The 17,873-nt window shown below is 46.6% G+C and overlaps 1 protein-coding gene across 7 annotated transcripts in view; it reads right to left on the bottom strand.

Moving 5' to 3' along the window:
- Mam (neurogenic protein mastermind) overlaps window positions 1-17,873 on the bottom strand; it is a 292,981-nt gene that overhangs the window by 2,766 nt on the left and 272,342 nt on the right. For all 7 annotated transcript variants that reach the window (XM_076808496.1, XM_076808498.1, XM_076808499.1 and 4 more), the window contains 3 exons: window positions 11,918-12,256; window positions 5,434-5,614; window positions 446-748 (listed from right to left, as the gene is read on the bottom strand). In XM_076808496.1, the coding sequence (XP_076664611.1) occupies window positions 446-748; window positions 5,434-5,614; window positions 11,918-12,256 (823 nt within the window). The remainder of the gene's footprint in view (window positions 1-445; window positions 749-5,433; window positions 5,615-11,917; window positions 12,257-17,873) is intronic.

Here is a 17,873-nt window from a genome sequence, read left to right as displayed (position 1 = left end):
AAAGCAACGCAAGTAAAACAATTTAACCGTCACTTGCTCGTCAATGAGACAATCAATCTTCGCATCTAGGAAAACCTCGACACCTCCCCTCGGTAGCAAACGATTCCGCGCTGGATGCAAAGGCAGATTCATCGTCCACCCCTTTCGATACGCGCGCTGCCCCATGTACATATTAAAAGATCCCAAGACGCAAATTAAACTGGTAACCCAAAACACTTCACGTTACCCTACAGGCACCTACCGCAGTCTACCCAAAGATTATCTGTCATTAACCTAAATCGTACAAGCTACGCGAACGCGTGCAATTTGCGCTCCAGCGACTACCGTCGGCGGAACGGAAAAAGGGATGTGACTAATTCGACAGCGACTTGGAAGGAGCGTTACGCCCGCGACCCGCCTCAGGCGCAGCTGATTATCACAGGCGCGATACGCGTGGAGCGCTTACCTTGGTGACCTTGTTGGTTGAATTGCGAGCGCATTTGCGCCTGAAAGCCCTGCTGCTGCATCAGGACGTGTCGCCATTCTTGCTGGGCTCCGCGGCCGGCGATGCTATTCCCAAGGCCGTCCGCTGGGCCGACGCTGACGTTAGGCGGCCGTTGATTATTGGTCCTAGGATATCCGAGACGTTGATGCATCTGATGCATCCCGCCGATGGCGGCCATACCGCCGCCGCCCATGTACATGTTGCCGCCGGCCGCGTGCAACGCCTGTTGTTGCTGTTGCGCCATTTGCGGCCTCATCATCGGGCCTAAAGCGAGAACGCCACACGGCAGGACGTTAATAACCCTGCAATCTGCCTCCGATCTTCTCGCTCGTATCGAGATATCGCCATTTCTTAATTGCGTGCTGTACAGTACGGTAGGGAAGCCGGGAGAAGCGGAGGAGCTAAACGTCTCTGTTGGATTTGAAGATATACAGGTACCGGAAAGATTTGCTGAATAGAAGATAGACTGGTTCTAAGCGACGAGGCCACGGAGAACAGGTCTGTTTTGCTCTGGTTAGTTTCTTACGAGGCATTCTGTTGTTAATGCGCCTTTAATGCGTGTTAATGGGAGTGAATGGCATCGAAGATGGGAACTTATAGTCCAACAGAGATCTTCAGGGGGTTTGTTTGCGGTGGTCCGGAGTGACTTGTTGTGCAAGTGGAGGTGTATGTTTCAGTAATTTCAAGAAGATCTGTGTAGTTATGTGAAGATTGGAGAGGCGAGTGTCTCAATGGGACGTGTGACAGAATGGATCCAGGGGAATGGTCAGTTAAGAGTCAGACAACCTGAAGACTCGCTACGCGGAGAGGAAACTTTTAGCGATACTCTATAATTCTTAATTACTGACTTATTTGCAAACATAGCTACACATGTACAGATGTAAATAAACATTAATCATCATTCACCAATCTCTTTTCGCTTCCTATATCGCAAAAGAGTTGCAACAGTTGAATCTCAGGTAGCAAAACAAAAATGATCTCGCTAATTAATCATGTTTGCGATCTGATTCTCAAGAAACCAGACCCGCATCGGATTGACGCACCCCTACCAAGTAATCTCACGCTTCTAATCTTCGCGTAGAAGGGAAGAATCTCCTCTATTTTTATTCCTCTGTACGCAGTAGATGCAGTCGCGCTCGTGACAGCCAGAATGCAGGATTGAATCGAAGAGGATAGTCATCGATCGCGAGGAAGCTACGCTTCATTCGGCTTAGCCAGGTATAAGCGCCGAGGCTACGTGTACCGGGCAAAGGAAACGCAGCGCAGTAATGCTCTGTGAATTTTCGTTTGGATAGAATCTTACGAAAGTAGCTCCGGGCAGATCGATAGAGTCTCTGTACGCTGGTGCAGGGTATAAGAATATTTACGACCCCCTACCTAACCCCCTGCCATACTGCCTCGCTCTTTCTTTCTGGTCTGGAGCGGATCCAGCGGAGAGGTCGGCTTCATTTCTCTCGAATGCTTGTCTAACCGATGGTTAAAAACTGTGTAAACAGTGCTCGAACGAACGCACCGCGGCTGGAGTCAAATATTTTTCCACGATTATTCATCGTTTACCTTTTTACGCGCGATTACACGGATTTGCCAGCTCCTCTGTAATCATTTGGTAATCGGGGTTATTTTCAAGAGAAATATTTCCCACTGAATCCTCCTGCGAGTTTCGCCGCGCGGTGCCCGCTAATCGTGATTCCGAGCGAACGTGAATGAACGTAATTTATCCAGCTGTGCCGAAACTTGCGAGCAATTCTTCGGAAGCGTTGTGCTGAGTTTGATCACGACGCGAAGAATGTTTCCTTCCAGTACAATCATGTATCACGACCTATCCCAATCTAGAAGAAGTGAAATCCACCTGCGTTCACTTTGAAGTTCCTCCTTTTCTTTATGTGCTCTAAAATTGATCTACACCTAAAGGCGCGTTTAGATCGAAGGAACGAATGCTCGTTCGCTCTCCACTTCGACAAACTTCGTGCTTATTTAGTATAAAGGACAATCTTCACTTGCAACTCTTCATCACTTGGATTTTGTCGAAGAGTGGAGCGAACGAGCACTCGTTCGTTTGGTCTAAACGCACCTTAAGGGGGTATACCCGTTTGAACCCTCGGAAAATGTATACATTTTGTGGATTTTTTTACAAGTCAACGGTTTGATGCAGATTTCCCGTTTTTTAACTATGTTTACATAGTATTATGAACTACTTATAAAAAAAGTTTCAGTTAAAAAACTATTGTTTTTCGGAAGTTACGGATACATGTCCGAAAGTCTCTCGATTTTAGACGGCTAAACGGTGGCCCTAAAAACTCGCGCTACGTTCAACCAATTTACTTCAAATTTTGCATGCAGAATCATAATAAGATTCCACATCGTCCAACGAAGGCGATTTTGAAAATTTTGAAAAATAAAGAAATGGTGAGAGATCAAAGGTAAAGTTAAATTTTTCTAAGAGAAAAATCCACCTTTTTCCTTTATAAATAATAAACGGGGAATCGAAATAAAAAAAGCCTTCGTTGGACGATGTGGAATCTTATTATGATTCTGCATGCAAAATTTGAAGTGAATTGGTTGAACGTAGCGCGAGTTTTTAGGGCCACCGTTTAGCCGTCTAAAATCGAGAGACTTTCGGACATGTATCCGTAACTTCCGAAAAACAATAGTTTTTTAACTGAAACTTTTTTTATAAGTAGTTCATAATACTATGTAAACATAGTTAAAAAACGGGAAATCTGCATCAAACCGTTGACTTGTAAAAAAATCCACAAAATGTATACATTTTCCGAAGGTTCAAACGGGTATACCCCCTTAAGCGTAAATCTCTCAGCATCTGACCAGCCAGTCGGTTGGCATCTCCGCTGTCTCTAAATGTTGTTAAGTAGCTTATCAGTTTCGAGAGTCAAGATCGTGGGAAATCAGCCAGGGAAATCGGGGAGCGTCGCCCGCCGAAAGAGCATTCGGCGTTTCGGCGGAAGATGAAAGAATCGATAGCAACGCCAGGTTCTCATTACCCTGAGTGCCACCCAACTCCGTCCGGCGCATATGAAAGTGACGTACACCGTCGCCAGCGTAAAAAGCGCGGCGGAAGAGTGGACCGCGCGCGAACCCCGCGCTTCATTTCCATCCTTTCGAAAGTACACGCTCTCGTTTTTAAGCGTGAACGCACGATCTTGAGAATTGGTATTACGTCGAAGCTTCGTGAAGAGATCTGTCAAGCTCCCAGATACATTGGTACGCTTGGCTCTTGTCTAAAGTGTCTGCTAAATTCGAGAATCTTCCACTCTACGCTTCTGCAGCACTCTGTTTAAAGGTACATCCACACGACTACACTTTTGTGTCTGGATCAAGCGTATACGACAGTGAAAAAAAAAATTCTGGAAGATTGGACACTGCCTAGAGCAGTCCGCGACACTGAATTTGAAGTATCGTCGCGAGAGTTGCAGCTAGAGCTAGACTGAGGACACTGGAACTAGCTAGAAACAAATTACACTTGATCTAGACACAAAAGTGTCGTCGTGTAGACGTACCTTTACTCTTCAAGGGGACTAGGCAGTCGAAAAATCGATTTTTTATTGCATTTTCCGAAAGTACTATCTTTTCTCAATAAAATGCCGCTTGGTTTATAGTAAAATTCGCAAAATTGTAGATTTGGCAGCTGAAAACGTCAAGCGGTAACCTATAGCGTCGCCTTTGCCTAGAAACTTTAAATGCGTTTTTCTCGAATATTTTTTTTTCTCTTCATTTTTTCCTGATTGCGAGCGAATTGAGGTTCAAATCGACTTGGAAAAAATTACAGGATGTGTAGAACATGTGTCATTTCGGCGCAAACCTCTGATATGGTCTTTAAAAATTCGAGGTTTTCATAAAAAAATTAAGAAGTCACCGAATTTTTTTAACCCAGACCATCATTGTTTGTGCGCTACAAAAATCCGGCGACTTCCCAATTTTTTTTATGAAAATCTCGTATTTTTACGGACACTATAAGAGGTTTGCCCCGGAATGGCACATGTTTTACACATTCCGTAATTTTTCCCAAGTCGATCTGAACCTCAATTCGAACCTCAAAACAGCTTCCGCGAGAATGGCTGTTATTCGTTCATTTCTTAATGTTTTTCTACAACAAAATTACTGAGAGTTGCTACGTATATGTACTTTTAAAATAAGCGAATAGTTGTAAAAAAAATATACAGCAGATAATCCACAAAAAATTCCCGAAAATCGCGTTCTTCTCGCGCACCATCATTGTTTGTGTGCTACCAAAATCCGGTGACTTCTTGATTTTTTTATGAAAATCTCGAATTTTTAAAGACCATATCAGAGGTTTGCGCCGAAATGACACATGTTCTACACATCCTGTAATTTTTTCCAAGTCGATTTGAACCTCAATTCGTTCCCAATCAGGGAAAAAATGAAGAGTAACAAATATTCGAGAAAAACGCATTTAAAGTTTCTGGGCAAAGGCGACGCTATAGGTTGCCGCTTGACGTTTTCAGCTGCCAAATCTACAATTTTGCGAATTTTACTATAAACCAAGCGGCATTTTATTGAGAAAAGATAGTACTTTAGTAAAATGCAATAAAAATCGATTTTTCGACTGCCTAGTCCCCTCAATGTTTCTATATCTCTATTAAACAGAACCACACCTCTTTGAGAACAATTTGTACTTTGGAGTGAATGAACTACACTTTCGTACATAGCGACAAAGATCCCTCGTGGAACTGTGACGATAGATCAGATACCTCTCAGAGGTTTCCCGCGATCCTTTAGCACCGACTAACCAACCGGTCGTTACAAGCGAACGAAAAGAGACAGAAAGGAGGATCAATGATTCGATCATGAAAGATCCATGAGCAGCCTAGATTACAATTTCAATTTTCCGATAGAGGTATCTACATATGTATAGAGGAGCTGGGATTAAGGAGACGCGGCGTTCCCGACGTTATCGTACTAGCACTACTAACCTGAAGGAGGCATAGGCTGTTGCGTAACCCTGCGCATTGGTCCAGCATTGGGAAACCTCGCCTGCTGACCCATGCCGATACCAGCGTGCATCATTTGGGCCTGAGCCGCCGCTTTGTACTCGGGAGGCGGTGGTCTCACGCCTCCCATCCCTCCGGCCATGTGCTGTTGCTGTTGCATCACCTGAAAAACAGCCCAACAATAGATTTCAATTACTCGAAATCTCCCGAGCGCTATTCTAACGCTAATGCAACTACGCGACTGCGAGCTGCGCGCCACAATACCGTACATTTAAATCCAAATAGAGGAGAATCAGTGTACACACAATGGCGAACTAGAATGCCAATGCGTCGATCCATTAAGGCCTATAATCAACGGATTACCGACCACCAAACGAAAGTATCCACGCATTTTCCGAGCCAACAAGATTTCCCTCTTGAAGGGCAAGGGTAGACTGAAGTATGAGAACTTAATTTTCTCGATAAAGCTGTTTCGTGAAATTCCCTGTTTCTTTTTCTCCTTGCCCATCACTTGTCCTACGAGAACGATTCAAAATTTCTACGCGCCGATTTTAACCCCTTACCACCTCAGTATCTGGTACGGACCCTAAGCTTTCCACTGGTCGCCCGCCTGCGTATCTCGCACGAACCTTAGTATTTCCTATAGCGACCGGGGAAACAGTGGAGGTTTTCGTTCCGAGGGCCCGGGCCTCACGGTCAGTTGTTCGTTTCAGGGGTCGGTCGTTGAGGAGTTACGGGGAGGTTCTGGTCTAAATGTCGATTTTTCTTTTATTTCATTTTTCGAATGTTCAACCTTTTAGGAAAACGGGTTTGAAAGGATTTGTTGAAATTCGTAAAATTCCCCAAGTTGTAGGCATTTGAGTCGCGGCAAATACATGGGTAACAACCGGCTACTCGGCGCTCACGTAAAACTTTAAGGGGAGGTTCTGGTCTAAATGTCGATTTTTTTTATATCATTTTTCGAATGTTCAATCTTTTAGGAATACGGGTTTAAAAGGATTAGTTGAAATTCGTAAAATTCCCCAAGTTGTAGGCATTTGAGTCGCGGCAAATACATGGGTCACAACCGGCTACTCGGCGCTCACGTAAAACTTCAAATGCGTTTTTCTCGAAACAGTGTTCTCAAAACGGTGGGACCTGTATCTTCAAAAGTTATTATCCGATTCGACTGAAACTTGTTTTATTTTGAAGATTATTCTTTTGGCTAGGGGGGGGGACTAAAAAAAATTACAAAAAGTTGAAAATTTATAATTTTTAAAGGCGTTGAAAGGACGAAAAATACAGGGAAAAGTGATTTCAAACGTGAAGTGTCGTTATTTTCTAAAAAAAATGTAATTTTTGTAATTTTTTTAGTCCCCCCCCCTAGAAAAAAGAATAATCTTCAAAATAAAAAAGGTTTCAGTCGAATCGGATAATAACTTTTAGAGATACAGGTCCCACCGATTTGGATCGATTTTTTGACGCCTTAACTTTAACGACTCCCCAGGGCTGTTTGCACTGATTAATTATAAAACAAAAAATATATTTCTATAACATAAGACATCCTTAATACAATGCAACAAGTCCCATTAAATTATATATAGTAGTTTTCCTTTAATTAATTCCTAAAGATCACCTATTTTTTTGGGCTCTAGACCAGAACCTCCCCTTAAAGCACGGCACGTTCTCTCCCGTTCACCAGGAGGCACCGCGATAGTAACCGGGCGGTGCTCCTCTAATCGCAGGTTGCTGCCAGTTCGCGGATAGCGAAACAGCTTCGACCAGGAGAGAAGGAGCTTTCCGAGTATGCACACCTTCGTGTCTTCGGGGCCTCTACTCGCTAGAGAGGGGGAGAATGGAACGTGGCTGCAGGGAGAGCGACAGAGAGAGAGAGAGAGGGAGGAGAGAAAGACAGGCTGAGGAAAAACGCGAGAGGAAGAGTGACGGTGTCCTCCTGTACTCTGGTAACGGGGAAAACGGTGGCCCCACCGTCTCTGGTTGCCTCGCTGCGCCGTTGTCTTCATTGTCGGCGCATTCGTTCGGCCGGCTCTCGTCGCGGCGGCGTAACACCAGGAAGTGGGAAATGCAATCTGCACGGCGCGTCTTGTGCAACGACACTGATGGTCGAAGCTTCCGTGGTCGGCGCGACAATGCGGCCCGCAACAGCGAGCCATCGATGCGTGCCGTCAGCCGAGTCGCAGTTATTCCTCTTGGAATCTATCGGTCAGCTTTCTAACTCGCCTCCGCATATCATTGTCCGTGCCTCGTCAGCCGAATCTGCTCTGCTCCCGTTTCCAGCGCGTTCTTCGTTATTCGGCGCGAGCGGAGCGTAGTCGGGCGTTGCGCTTCGTTATTACGCGCGCAGCGGCCACTTTAAAGGCAGTGGATATTATATCGCGAGCAGCCTGGTGGCCTAGATGTATCAGTCAGTCGGCTGGAGGACGAGAGGTGTATATGTCGGTTCGAAATTTTCTCAAACGCGTCCAAGTTCGCCGAAGTTGCGCGAACACGCGGGAGCATGGTGACCGGTTGTAATAAATTGCAATGCACTGAATAAATAAATAGTGCGCCAGGTATTCAATGCTCGTCTTCCTGGGCAGGCTGTGAAAATCGGGGAGCAGCAAAACGAGAGAAAGGAGGAGCGGAACGGAAGGTCGACGCTGACGAGGGATGACTAACCAATCGCGCGAAACCTGCAATTAGTAATTGGAGCACGATCGGGGAGCCGGCTTCGATACCTTAACGTCGTTAAAGCAATGCTTGTATGATAACTGAGTCATTCGTTAATAAATCATGCGGCCGGCGCGAAAGAGACCTGCGAATCGCCGATAATATTGCGCTGCCCGAGGAACAGGTTTCAATCTTCGTGCGAGTAACTTTGTAGGAGAAAGCTGGTACAGTGTTTGGTTCTACGAAATATTTCACTGGTGTTTTAATCCGTTTTTTTTCTTCAATGATCGACGAAAATTAAGCGCAGCGGAGGAATTAATTGGTGGTAATTTTTAGAGAATTTAAGAGGCAGACACGAGTGAGATATAAGGGTACCGTGCAGTGGCGCGCTCGGGATTTAATCTTGAGCCGAGCCAAGTTCAAGGGATAAAGATATTTTCAATGCAGATTTATTGAAATTCATTGGGTGGTTAGAAAAATTTATTTAAGGAATAAAATTCAATTTTCTTTTCTTTCTAGAAACCCCTTGCTTTGGGGGTGCCTGGCCCCCTTGCCACTCCTCCCTCCTAAATTTGAAGGAATCGCAATTCGCTCTAAGCATATGAGTAATACTGATCGAGCATTAAGGGTGGGAGGAGGTGGACCCCACTTATCCAGAAGCAAATGAAAATTTATGTAACACTTTGGAACGTAATCGCGCCACCTCGGGCCGATTTTAATTCAATCCCACGGCGATTTTTCAATGACACGGTGAAAGGATAGTGTTCGAAGGGATAATTCGTGGAACGCGACGATTCAGTGACGGTAATTGGGGCTCGCGGGCACAGTTTCTTCGGATGCAAATTGGGAATGCATAAAAGATGAAGAATGCCGGTGTCGGGGCGAGATGTAAATGACTGCATGCAAATGTTGACTGATTGCAAAGTTACCGGGCGTTACGTTACACCTGAACGTGATCCAGAACGACGCGATACAAAACAACGTCCCCCTTTTTCCGCATCCGCGCAAAAGGCAAGGAAGCTTACGCGCCGATGAAAATCGAAGGCCCTAAACGATGACGTGGGGAAGGGTGCGAAAAGTACTATGTTTATGCAGGATCGAGACTCTAAAATAAACGAGACACAGGTAGGGGAGACCGGGGCTAGTTGACTAATTTTTAACATTTCTAATTTTTATAAATAGACCATTGGTAAATACCAAAACAAAATTGTTGACTTGTTGCACACCAAAAGTTTACAAATTTCATTAGGTATACAGGATTCATTTTTAAAATTGTTTTAATTCAGTGTAGGTCGTAGGTTTTATTATATTTAGAGCAGTCAGACGAATAAGTCAACAAACCCCGGCTGTTAGGTTAGTTGACAAATATAATGGGGTTACTTGACTTGACAATTAGTTTTCAGTTTTAAGGGGGTATTTTAGTCTAGACACTCGTTTTTGGAGGTGATATTTGGAAATTAATTCTGGAATACCTATCGCACCTACAGGGCAGGGTTTTTGCACACGTATTTAGTAGTGTTTGAACTATCAACACAAATTTTTGGAATGCATTATATTGAAATTTGTACAAGTTACACGCCGAAGCGCAGGTCGTGTGATCAAAAACCGACCCCATCGGGCGCACGAATTGCGGCTGTGCTAGTCATCTGAAACGAAAGTACCAAAGATTTTTTTAATCTTTATGAGTGTAGTTATCGCCCGAACAAGGTGTAACCAAATCCGGGAATTGTTACTGAAATCGCAGTTGTTTAAAAATTTATATTTGATTTTTTCGACTTTTCTTGAGCTAAAGCAAGGTGTGGGGGAGGTTGTATTAAAACTATTGATATAATTCTAGTTCCGGCTATAGGTACACATTCACTTTGAATGTGTGTCAAATTTCAGCTCAACCGGTCCAGTAGTTTTTGAGAAAAATGTGCGCCTGATTTAAAAAAATTGTTTCGAGAAAAACGCGTTTAAAGTTTTGGCCTTGAGCCCCTATAACTCTGGGAGTTCTACGAATTTAACCTTAATATTTTAGGGACATATTTTCGAAACCCTAAACTATTAGAAAATAAACAAAAAAAATCGAATTTTGGGGTAGAATACCCCCTTAACCCTTTGCCTTCGAAAGGCGTAAATATACGCTGTCACAGTTCCATCAATATATGCGAAAGGCGAACAAATTTCTTTATTTTTTTTCACTCCTTCACACTGTTATTTTTTTTTTTAAGTATCATGGTGTTAGATGCTGTAATTGTTTTCTACTTGTTTGTTATAGTCTATTTGGAGGGCCTGAGAGTTTGAAGGGAGGGTGGGGTGCAAAACTGGTAGGGATGAGTTTGGAGGGATTTGTGGTGGTGGACGTGGATTTGAGCAGCTAAACTCTTTGCCTCGACTGCATCTTGAGGATAAAAAGTGCAATTCTTAGTAATATTCCTATGCTTAGTCAAGCAACCCCATCCGACATTGTCAACATGTTAAGGGTGGTACGTACAAAACCTCCACGCACCGGATAAAATAAAACACCCTAAATTACAGTCACTGCATCACGTTTCCACAAAATATTCATGAAAAAACATCAAGCAATACTCAGTGGACAAAAACTCCTAACTAGTCGAAAGAAAAATATTTACTTCCCGCCGACAATTTTAGATTTTTCATTACCACTGATAGACCACGCAAGTTTTTGCCACGGTGACGCATTAAATGGCAAGCTGGTCATCCACATGCTTCAATATCGCGAATCGCAGTCTAATTTATAACCAAATACAACAATTAAAGGGAATTCCTCAACTAACCTCGTCTATCAACAAACTGAGGACACTGGACACATAATATTTCCTTTCAGAACCGTAAAATCAACCCCCGGCATTAAATTTTCATTCCCAATCTTTCGCGATATCCAGTTCCGCCTTAGTTCAATTATCAGCGCAATAATTCGTGAAAATCAAGTCTATTTACGAGTATCGTAAGAAGAGAACAAGCAAGCAACGATAGTCGCGCGGTAATATTATCCGATGCCAGCATTTTCCCCGGGAAGTGCACGCGGACGCAGATTCCCCGGCTACAGAAAAACTTTCCGTTCATTGTTCCGCGGGGCCCCTAGAAGAAGCTCGCGCTATTTGCGTCGCTTCTTTCAGCGAGACGGAACAGAAGTTGCAAAGGAACCGCGATACCTGTTGCACGCGCGGGGTGGTATCGCGAGACCGACTCAACCGCCGGATACGGAACTTAATGTTTCGGATAATGCGCCACCGTGGATATCGCCTTGCGATCCTTCCCCACGCAGCTTGATAATCCGCCGATCATGCGCCCCCGGAGAGGATCGCCGGAAATACGCACCATCGTTCCCGTGAAACGACCACCCAGAAGACCGACACTCTCGACACCACGACCTCGACGAGCCGAAAACGGAGTCAGACCTATTCTGCGTTCGCATGCGGCGCCCCAAGTCGCGTTGTGCAACGAGACGAATCGTATAATCGATACAGCGAGGGCAGATAGGCTTGTTACGTGAACGGTATACGCGAAGGCGCCTGATTTAATATTTAATACTCCGAATTGAATTGCGGTCGAGGCTGCACCTGGGGTTGCTTCCAAAGGATCTCGCGGTAACACGGACCAGTGGAAACTCTCGCAAGTAGTACTCGAAATCGGGATGGCTAAGTCTCCCTTACTGGAACCTAAGCACCATTTCTAATCATCCTGTTATCGCGCATAAGCATCGTTCAGCGCCATTAGCTGATTAAACGATAAAACACACCGGGCTCGCACCCACCGGCTAGGCGGCGAAGTGTTTCAGCGATCGATCGCGAAAGATTAGGAGCTAACGTACCTGTTGGGCGCGCATCAGTTGCTGCTGCTGAAGGAGCTTGGCGTGCTGATGCTGGTCCACCTGATTCGGCGGCACTTGCTGGGGATGACTGCGCGCACCAGCGGCTCCGGCAGGCTGCGGAACGCCACCCGCGGCGGCGGCTGCCGCTCTCTGCCTCAGACTCTGCTGCGTGAAGTTGATGGTCTGCGACTGGGAGACTGAGCAGTACGTGTCAGTCTGGCCGCCTGGTCCTGGCTGGTTCTGAGTCTGCTGCTGGTTGAAGTACATGCCCTGCTGGGCTGCCACTGACACACCTGGCTTCAGGTCGCCACTTAGCTGCATGTGCTGACCAGCTGACACCTGTAACAGGGAAATAGGAGCCTGGATTAGCACCTCGAGGCTCAATAGCGATTCTGCGTTACGGATAGATAGTGGGAAGTCCAGATACCGGACCTGGAACTAGTTAGATTCGATTCACACCGTGGCAAACTTTCGGGGGACGTACCTATGCGAGTACGATTCCGCGACTCGAGGTTAACTGCGGCGTGCGTTGTAATAGACGTTTACCTGCGGGCAATCCTCCCCCCGCCAAACGGTGAGAAACTTTCAGGGCGATGCGATGCCGGGTTTATTGGTATCCCTACGTTTCCCCGTGTCCGCGGAATATTCCTCCCACAACGCGTAATAGCTACCTGAGACCGAGAGACTACCCACGCGTGTTGACCACTCGGCTACGTATGATCCGCTGGAAATTCTTGGAAGGGGAAATTGTACGTGGCCATCTGTCTTCGGCTCTAATTGAAATGTATGCTTGGAATTGTTGAACTGAGGGATGTAACTTGGAAATATTTGGAAATACGTGGGATTATAAGATTGAAAATTTCTTGGCTATACTGGACATTTCAGGAGAGCAGAATAATTGGGATCAGCGAGCGAAGCCAGTCAGAGTTTCCGTCACGAGGGACGCTCGTACCCAACGTCAGCGTCGGAAAGTTTTATTACCCGTTCCAATTGGCCGCGATCTCCCCCGGCAGTATATACGCGATATGATTCGGCTTGTTACCGTATGATCCACGATCGAAGGTAGATCGGATCGAGCGGCGGTTTTCGTGGAGGCTACAGAGTCGAACAACAGCTCTCGCCACGGGCGGGCTGGAATTCGGTTTCCGGCAAAAAAGCGACGGACAAGTGGCGACTATTGTCCTGTCGTCGCTCGGTATCGTAGGCAATGATACAAAATGGCTACCGTTCTTCAATATCTCATCCACCGGCCTCTGGTAAAGGGGAAAGGGATCGTGGAAGGGGAGGAATAAGGCAGAGCCGAGGCCTGGTACGGCTTCGATGACTCTTGACCCCTGGGCAATCGAGTCGCGGTAATCTAGTCCGAGTTTCTGCCTCCCCTCGCTGCTTTCGCCCATTCGAATGAATGCCAACCCCCTTAATAGGCCCTTCTTACGAAACTATATCGCGGGCTTCGAGTAGGAGCTACGTAGAACAATTTATACAACAAAGCTCGCGAGCTGTAGCGAAATTCTTGGCTTTTGTTTCTGAATAAGAATTCACAATTCTCTTGGCCATTATACCGTCCAGTTATAAGTCTTCAAAATGTTGGTCTTAAACTCCCTGATACCCGAAATAAAATCTTCGGTTTTTGTAAAATAAAAGAAGGCAGAGGTACCTCGTAGAGACACTCGATCCAGCGGTGCTTATATTTAGAAGCGAAGGAACTGAAAATTTGATATCTATAGAGGACGGTCGAGGCTTGGCTCGATTATGCACAGCCAGTGCACGCGCCTAAGACCTTGTGACACTTAGGCAGCGTTGGTCATAAGTCGTTCGCTATAATAACGCGAGGTACCGGATCGGCAATCTCCATACGGTGCGTACGAACAAAGGACTGCGCCAGAGACGACCAATAAGTGGTCCGAGGCCAGAGAAGAATGTCGCCACTCTTATTATTCGACGGTTCGTGGTAGAAATCCACAGGCAGAGGGTCTTCGTCATTTCATTGTAATCGGGTCGGCGTAAATTGGTCCGCGATGCGCATACTCTGCACCGATAAGATTCCTCTGCGGATTTCACTGCATTACGCTCTTTCCACCGTCCAGCCTCTGACTCCCAATTCACCCAGTTGCCCAAAACAGGTGATCCTTAATTCTCGAAAAAGAAACACCCCGCTTTTAGCTCCCGTCTTCCTCAAAGACAGACAATACAAAGAGTGAACCACACACGCGAACGCGTGTAAGTACTGCTGCATCCAAAGAGCGGGGTGGTAACGAGAAATCGTCCTACCCAGAAGCGGACTACCTACCCAAAAGCGAGCACGTAACGCTCGTACAGCGTCTAGGCTGCCAGGGCCCGGCGACGAGCGGGTTACGTGTTTGCGATGGCTAGGTACCGCGACACTGAGGGCTTTTAGTTATGACGCCTAAAGGGGAAAGCCAGTCCTGGGCCAGGTCGCGCATAATTAGCCTAAATCACGACGGGGCGTCCCGCTGGGAGCTCCTGGCCGCGACATCTGCATAGCACGTGTCTTGTTATCTCCTTGCTCGGCAGAGGATTGCGGAGTTTTGGTGAAACTGCGGGAGAGAGAGAGAGCCGAATGCCAGCTTCCGCGGACCGAGACACCCTGAACAGACCATTCGGACGGGAATACTAATATGGAGAGAGGCCTGGAAGCCTTCTATGGGACGCGGAGACGCTTTAACGCTCTCTGTGCTACCTGAGACACCGCTCGCGCTCATTTTACTCCCTCCTCCGTCTGTCCTCCTTCTTCTTCTTCTTCTTCCTCTCGGCGTGGGAAGATTGCCGTGGTTAATGCGTCCGCCACGTTCGATGCACTTATTCGGGCCCCCTGCGCACGGTTTCCACGGTTTCCGAGGGTTAAACGCTAAGGGATTAAACCGTGCAGCAAAGGCACAAGTTTAGTAATTTCTCTGGGCCTGAAGCCTTGGCTACCGGGAGCAATGAACGAGGACATGCTCTGTGTAGACCCGAGAAATCTATACTTTTAAGCCAATTTCCTCTGAGCTTCCATTAATCTTTCTATTAATCTTTAAACAAGATGAAAACTCTTCTTTCACCACCTCAACGCACACGCAGCGGCGGAGGCGAGGATGTTTGCGCGCCGCGAGATCAGAGAGCGAATGGGACGAGAAGAAAGGGAAGGATGTATCTGAAGGCAGGGGCGCGCGGGAAGGATTTTCATGAATCGGGTATTCGAGGGCCTCGCAATCACGATACAGCGCAATCAAGCACCGTTAATGACGCCGCTGCCATTAGCGATCGGCGTGTTCCTCCAACGATTCCAGCATGCCTCTATGGAACAACTTATCGATCGAACGTCCGAGGGTGGCGGTGGTCGGGGGAGGAGGTGGCTGCCATAAACGCGTATCGGCGCGGCATGCGTTGCAGTCGCCCAGGAGGGCTGCCGATACGTGCGCTGCGCGCTGTGTGCTCGCATAATCGCCGTCTTCGCTACTATGTGGCTACGCGCCGCTCGGCGGCGGGCTACCTGCGCGGAAGAAACAGGTTGCCGAACCTGTTACCCGGCGATATTTGCGGTGGGTATCCGGGGTATCTGAAATTAGAGGCCGTGTCAGGTATTAATTATTAATTACACGAGCTGTTAGTGCCGTCTCGTGTAATTAATAATACCCATTCGAGCCCGGTGATTGCGAGTCGCTCGCGAATCGATCCTCGAAAACGCGTACACGTACGCGCCGCCCGTTGCTGGTTTCGCCTCGGCGTCTCGAACCGATTAATTCCCCACTTGTCCCTGCGAAACGATGCTCGCGGCTTCTAATTCTAGAGCACCGCGCGTGGGAGCTTGATTATTTTAAATGCTGCTCTAAGGTCTCTCGCTTCAGGAAGACTCTTTGATTATTCGCGCGCCAGAGGACCAGGTATTTCAGAGGCGCGCGCGATACGGTGAAACAAGCCTCTGTCCCTCGTAGGCACTTTTATACCTTGAGCCAGCTAGTCCTCGTTCCATGGAATTAATGGTGGCGGAGCGCGAATTACACGCAGAAGCAGCGCCAGAGCTCTGGCAACTCTATCGTCCAGGGGCAGGGCGTGCAGGTCGCGGTGCCGCAGTACGGCACGGATGGGAGCGCGGCTAACGCGGGGTATAAATCCATCGTCATTAGCGTGTTGCACAGAAGCGGGAGGCTGAACGACACGTAGCTGCACGTAGCTGCACGCGGCGGGGCTTGTGACTCACCGTCTACGAGGAACCGCGTCGCGGCTAATATCGCGATGCGGTAATCGCTAATCATAGCGCTGCTGCCCGCTGCAATTCTGCACGGCCGCTGCAGTACTGCGGAGATGTTCTTCCAAGGGCGCACGGGGGCACTAACAAGGAGAGGTTCCCAGGTGTCCGCCTCCGATTGCTTTGCATTTTGGATATGTTTTAGAGGACCGAAAAAGAAGAAATACGTGTTTTTTTTTATTTTGGCCTGCTTGAGTGTTTAGGGGGTGAAACCACCCCAGCAAAATTCATACCGGGTACAAAAGTGTGTTGAGTAAAACTTCATATAAAATTCACAGAACATAAGTTAGGAGATTTTGTGAATCCTGTAGATTTTGCTTTTGAACAGAATACGGAAATTAAATGTGCACTCTGCGATGAAACACCGATAGTCAGATGCTCCTGGTGTAAAAATGCATATTTTTCATGAATACCACTTTTGTGACAAATATGAATTTGAACAAATACTTTAAGTGATCGTTTCGTAAACTGTATATATCTTGTAAGAAATTCAGATTAAAAATTTAAGTTAAAAATAATTAATGCAATAAGTAAATGTCTTCATTGTTTGCAATAATGTAACTGTGCACTTGGGGGCTATTTTCTCATTAAGCAAGATTGAAACTACCTTCATCACTTTGCTGTCAATTTTCGCAAAATAGTCTGCTTCAATTCTGTAACACACTTTTCAAATCTCTCAAATACGTATTTAAACGATTGCGGGTAGTTTACCCTCCAATAAGGGTGACTGACGACAAGAACATCCTCCATACAGTAAATGATGACGCAAATAGAAATTTATATGAAGTTTTACTCAACACAATTTTATACCTCGTATTAACTTCGAGGGGTGGTTTCACCCCCTAAACATTCAAGCAAGCTAAAATGAAAAGACACGTATTTCTTCTTTTTCGGTCCTCTAAAACATATCCAAAAACCAAATCAATCGGAGACGAACACCTGAAAATCTTATAACTTTGGGGGTTGGTTTCACCCCCTAAATATGAAAACGAGCCACTATAAAAAAACACGTATACCTTATTTTTCGGTCCTCTAAAACATATCCAAAAACCAAAGCAATCGGAGACGAACACCTAGGAACCTCTCCTTGTAAGTAGAATTTAGGAAGCTTCTTGTATTTGATCCTCGTCGTGCAAGAAAGCAGAAGGAACAGTTAAGCGAGTGTTACAAATTGAATTCAGGGACTTAAGAACGACCTAGACGAACGAATGCCAAGCTTCTTGTCGCGGGATAACGAAGCAAACCGCCCATCCCATTCGAGCTCCGCTGTCTAATGATCCGCGAAACTGTAATAAATCTCGACGGTGGGACTCTAGCGCGACTGGAGGACAAACGCTGGGGCGGGACAACGAAACGGGGGAAAGGTGCGCGTACTTTGGCGTACGGGAGAACCACTGAAGCGTTTTCGCCGGATCGCATCGCGGGTTCGGGAATACTCCCTGCGGATGGGAGAGGAATGGCATGCACATCTCGAGTCGAGCGGAGTCGACTGTGACCTTGAGATGGACACCTCCTGACGGAGAATCCCGCCTCGTTGCAAAGAGAGACCCGAGGTGCATCGCGTGCGTACGGATAGAGAGGAAGACAGAGGGACAGAGAAAGGGAAAGGTAATCCTCCGCTTGCACCGAATGTCCAGGGGAAGGGTGCGAGCAATTGCGTGGCAGGAAGAGGTTTCTAGCAGCGTTCAAGACCAAGGAGAACGAGGC

This window comes from Andrena cerasifolii, chromosome 3 (assembly GCF_050908995.1).
Source record: "Andrena cerasifolii isolate SP2316 chromosome 3, iyAndCera1_principal, whole genome shotgun sequence".
Lineage (NCBI taxonomy): Eukaryota > Metazoa > Arthropoda > Insecta > Hymenoptera > Andrenidae > Andrena > Andrena cerasifolii.
This window is presented reverse-complemented; position numbering and strand designations above follow the sequence as displayed.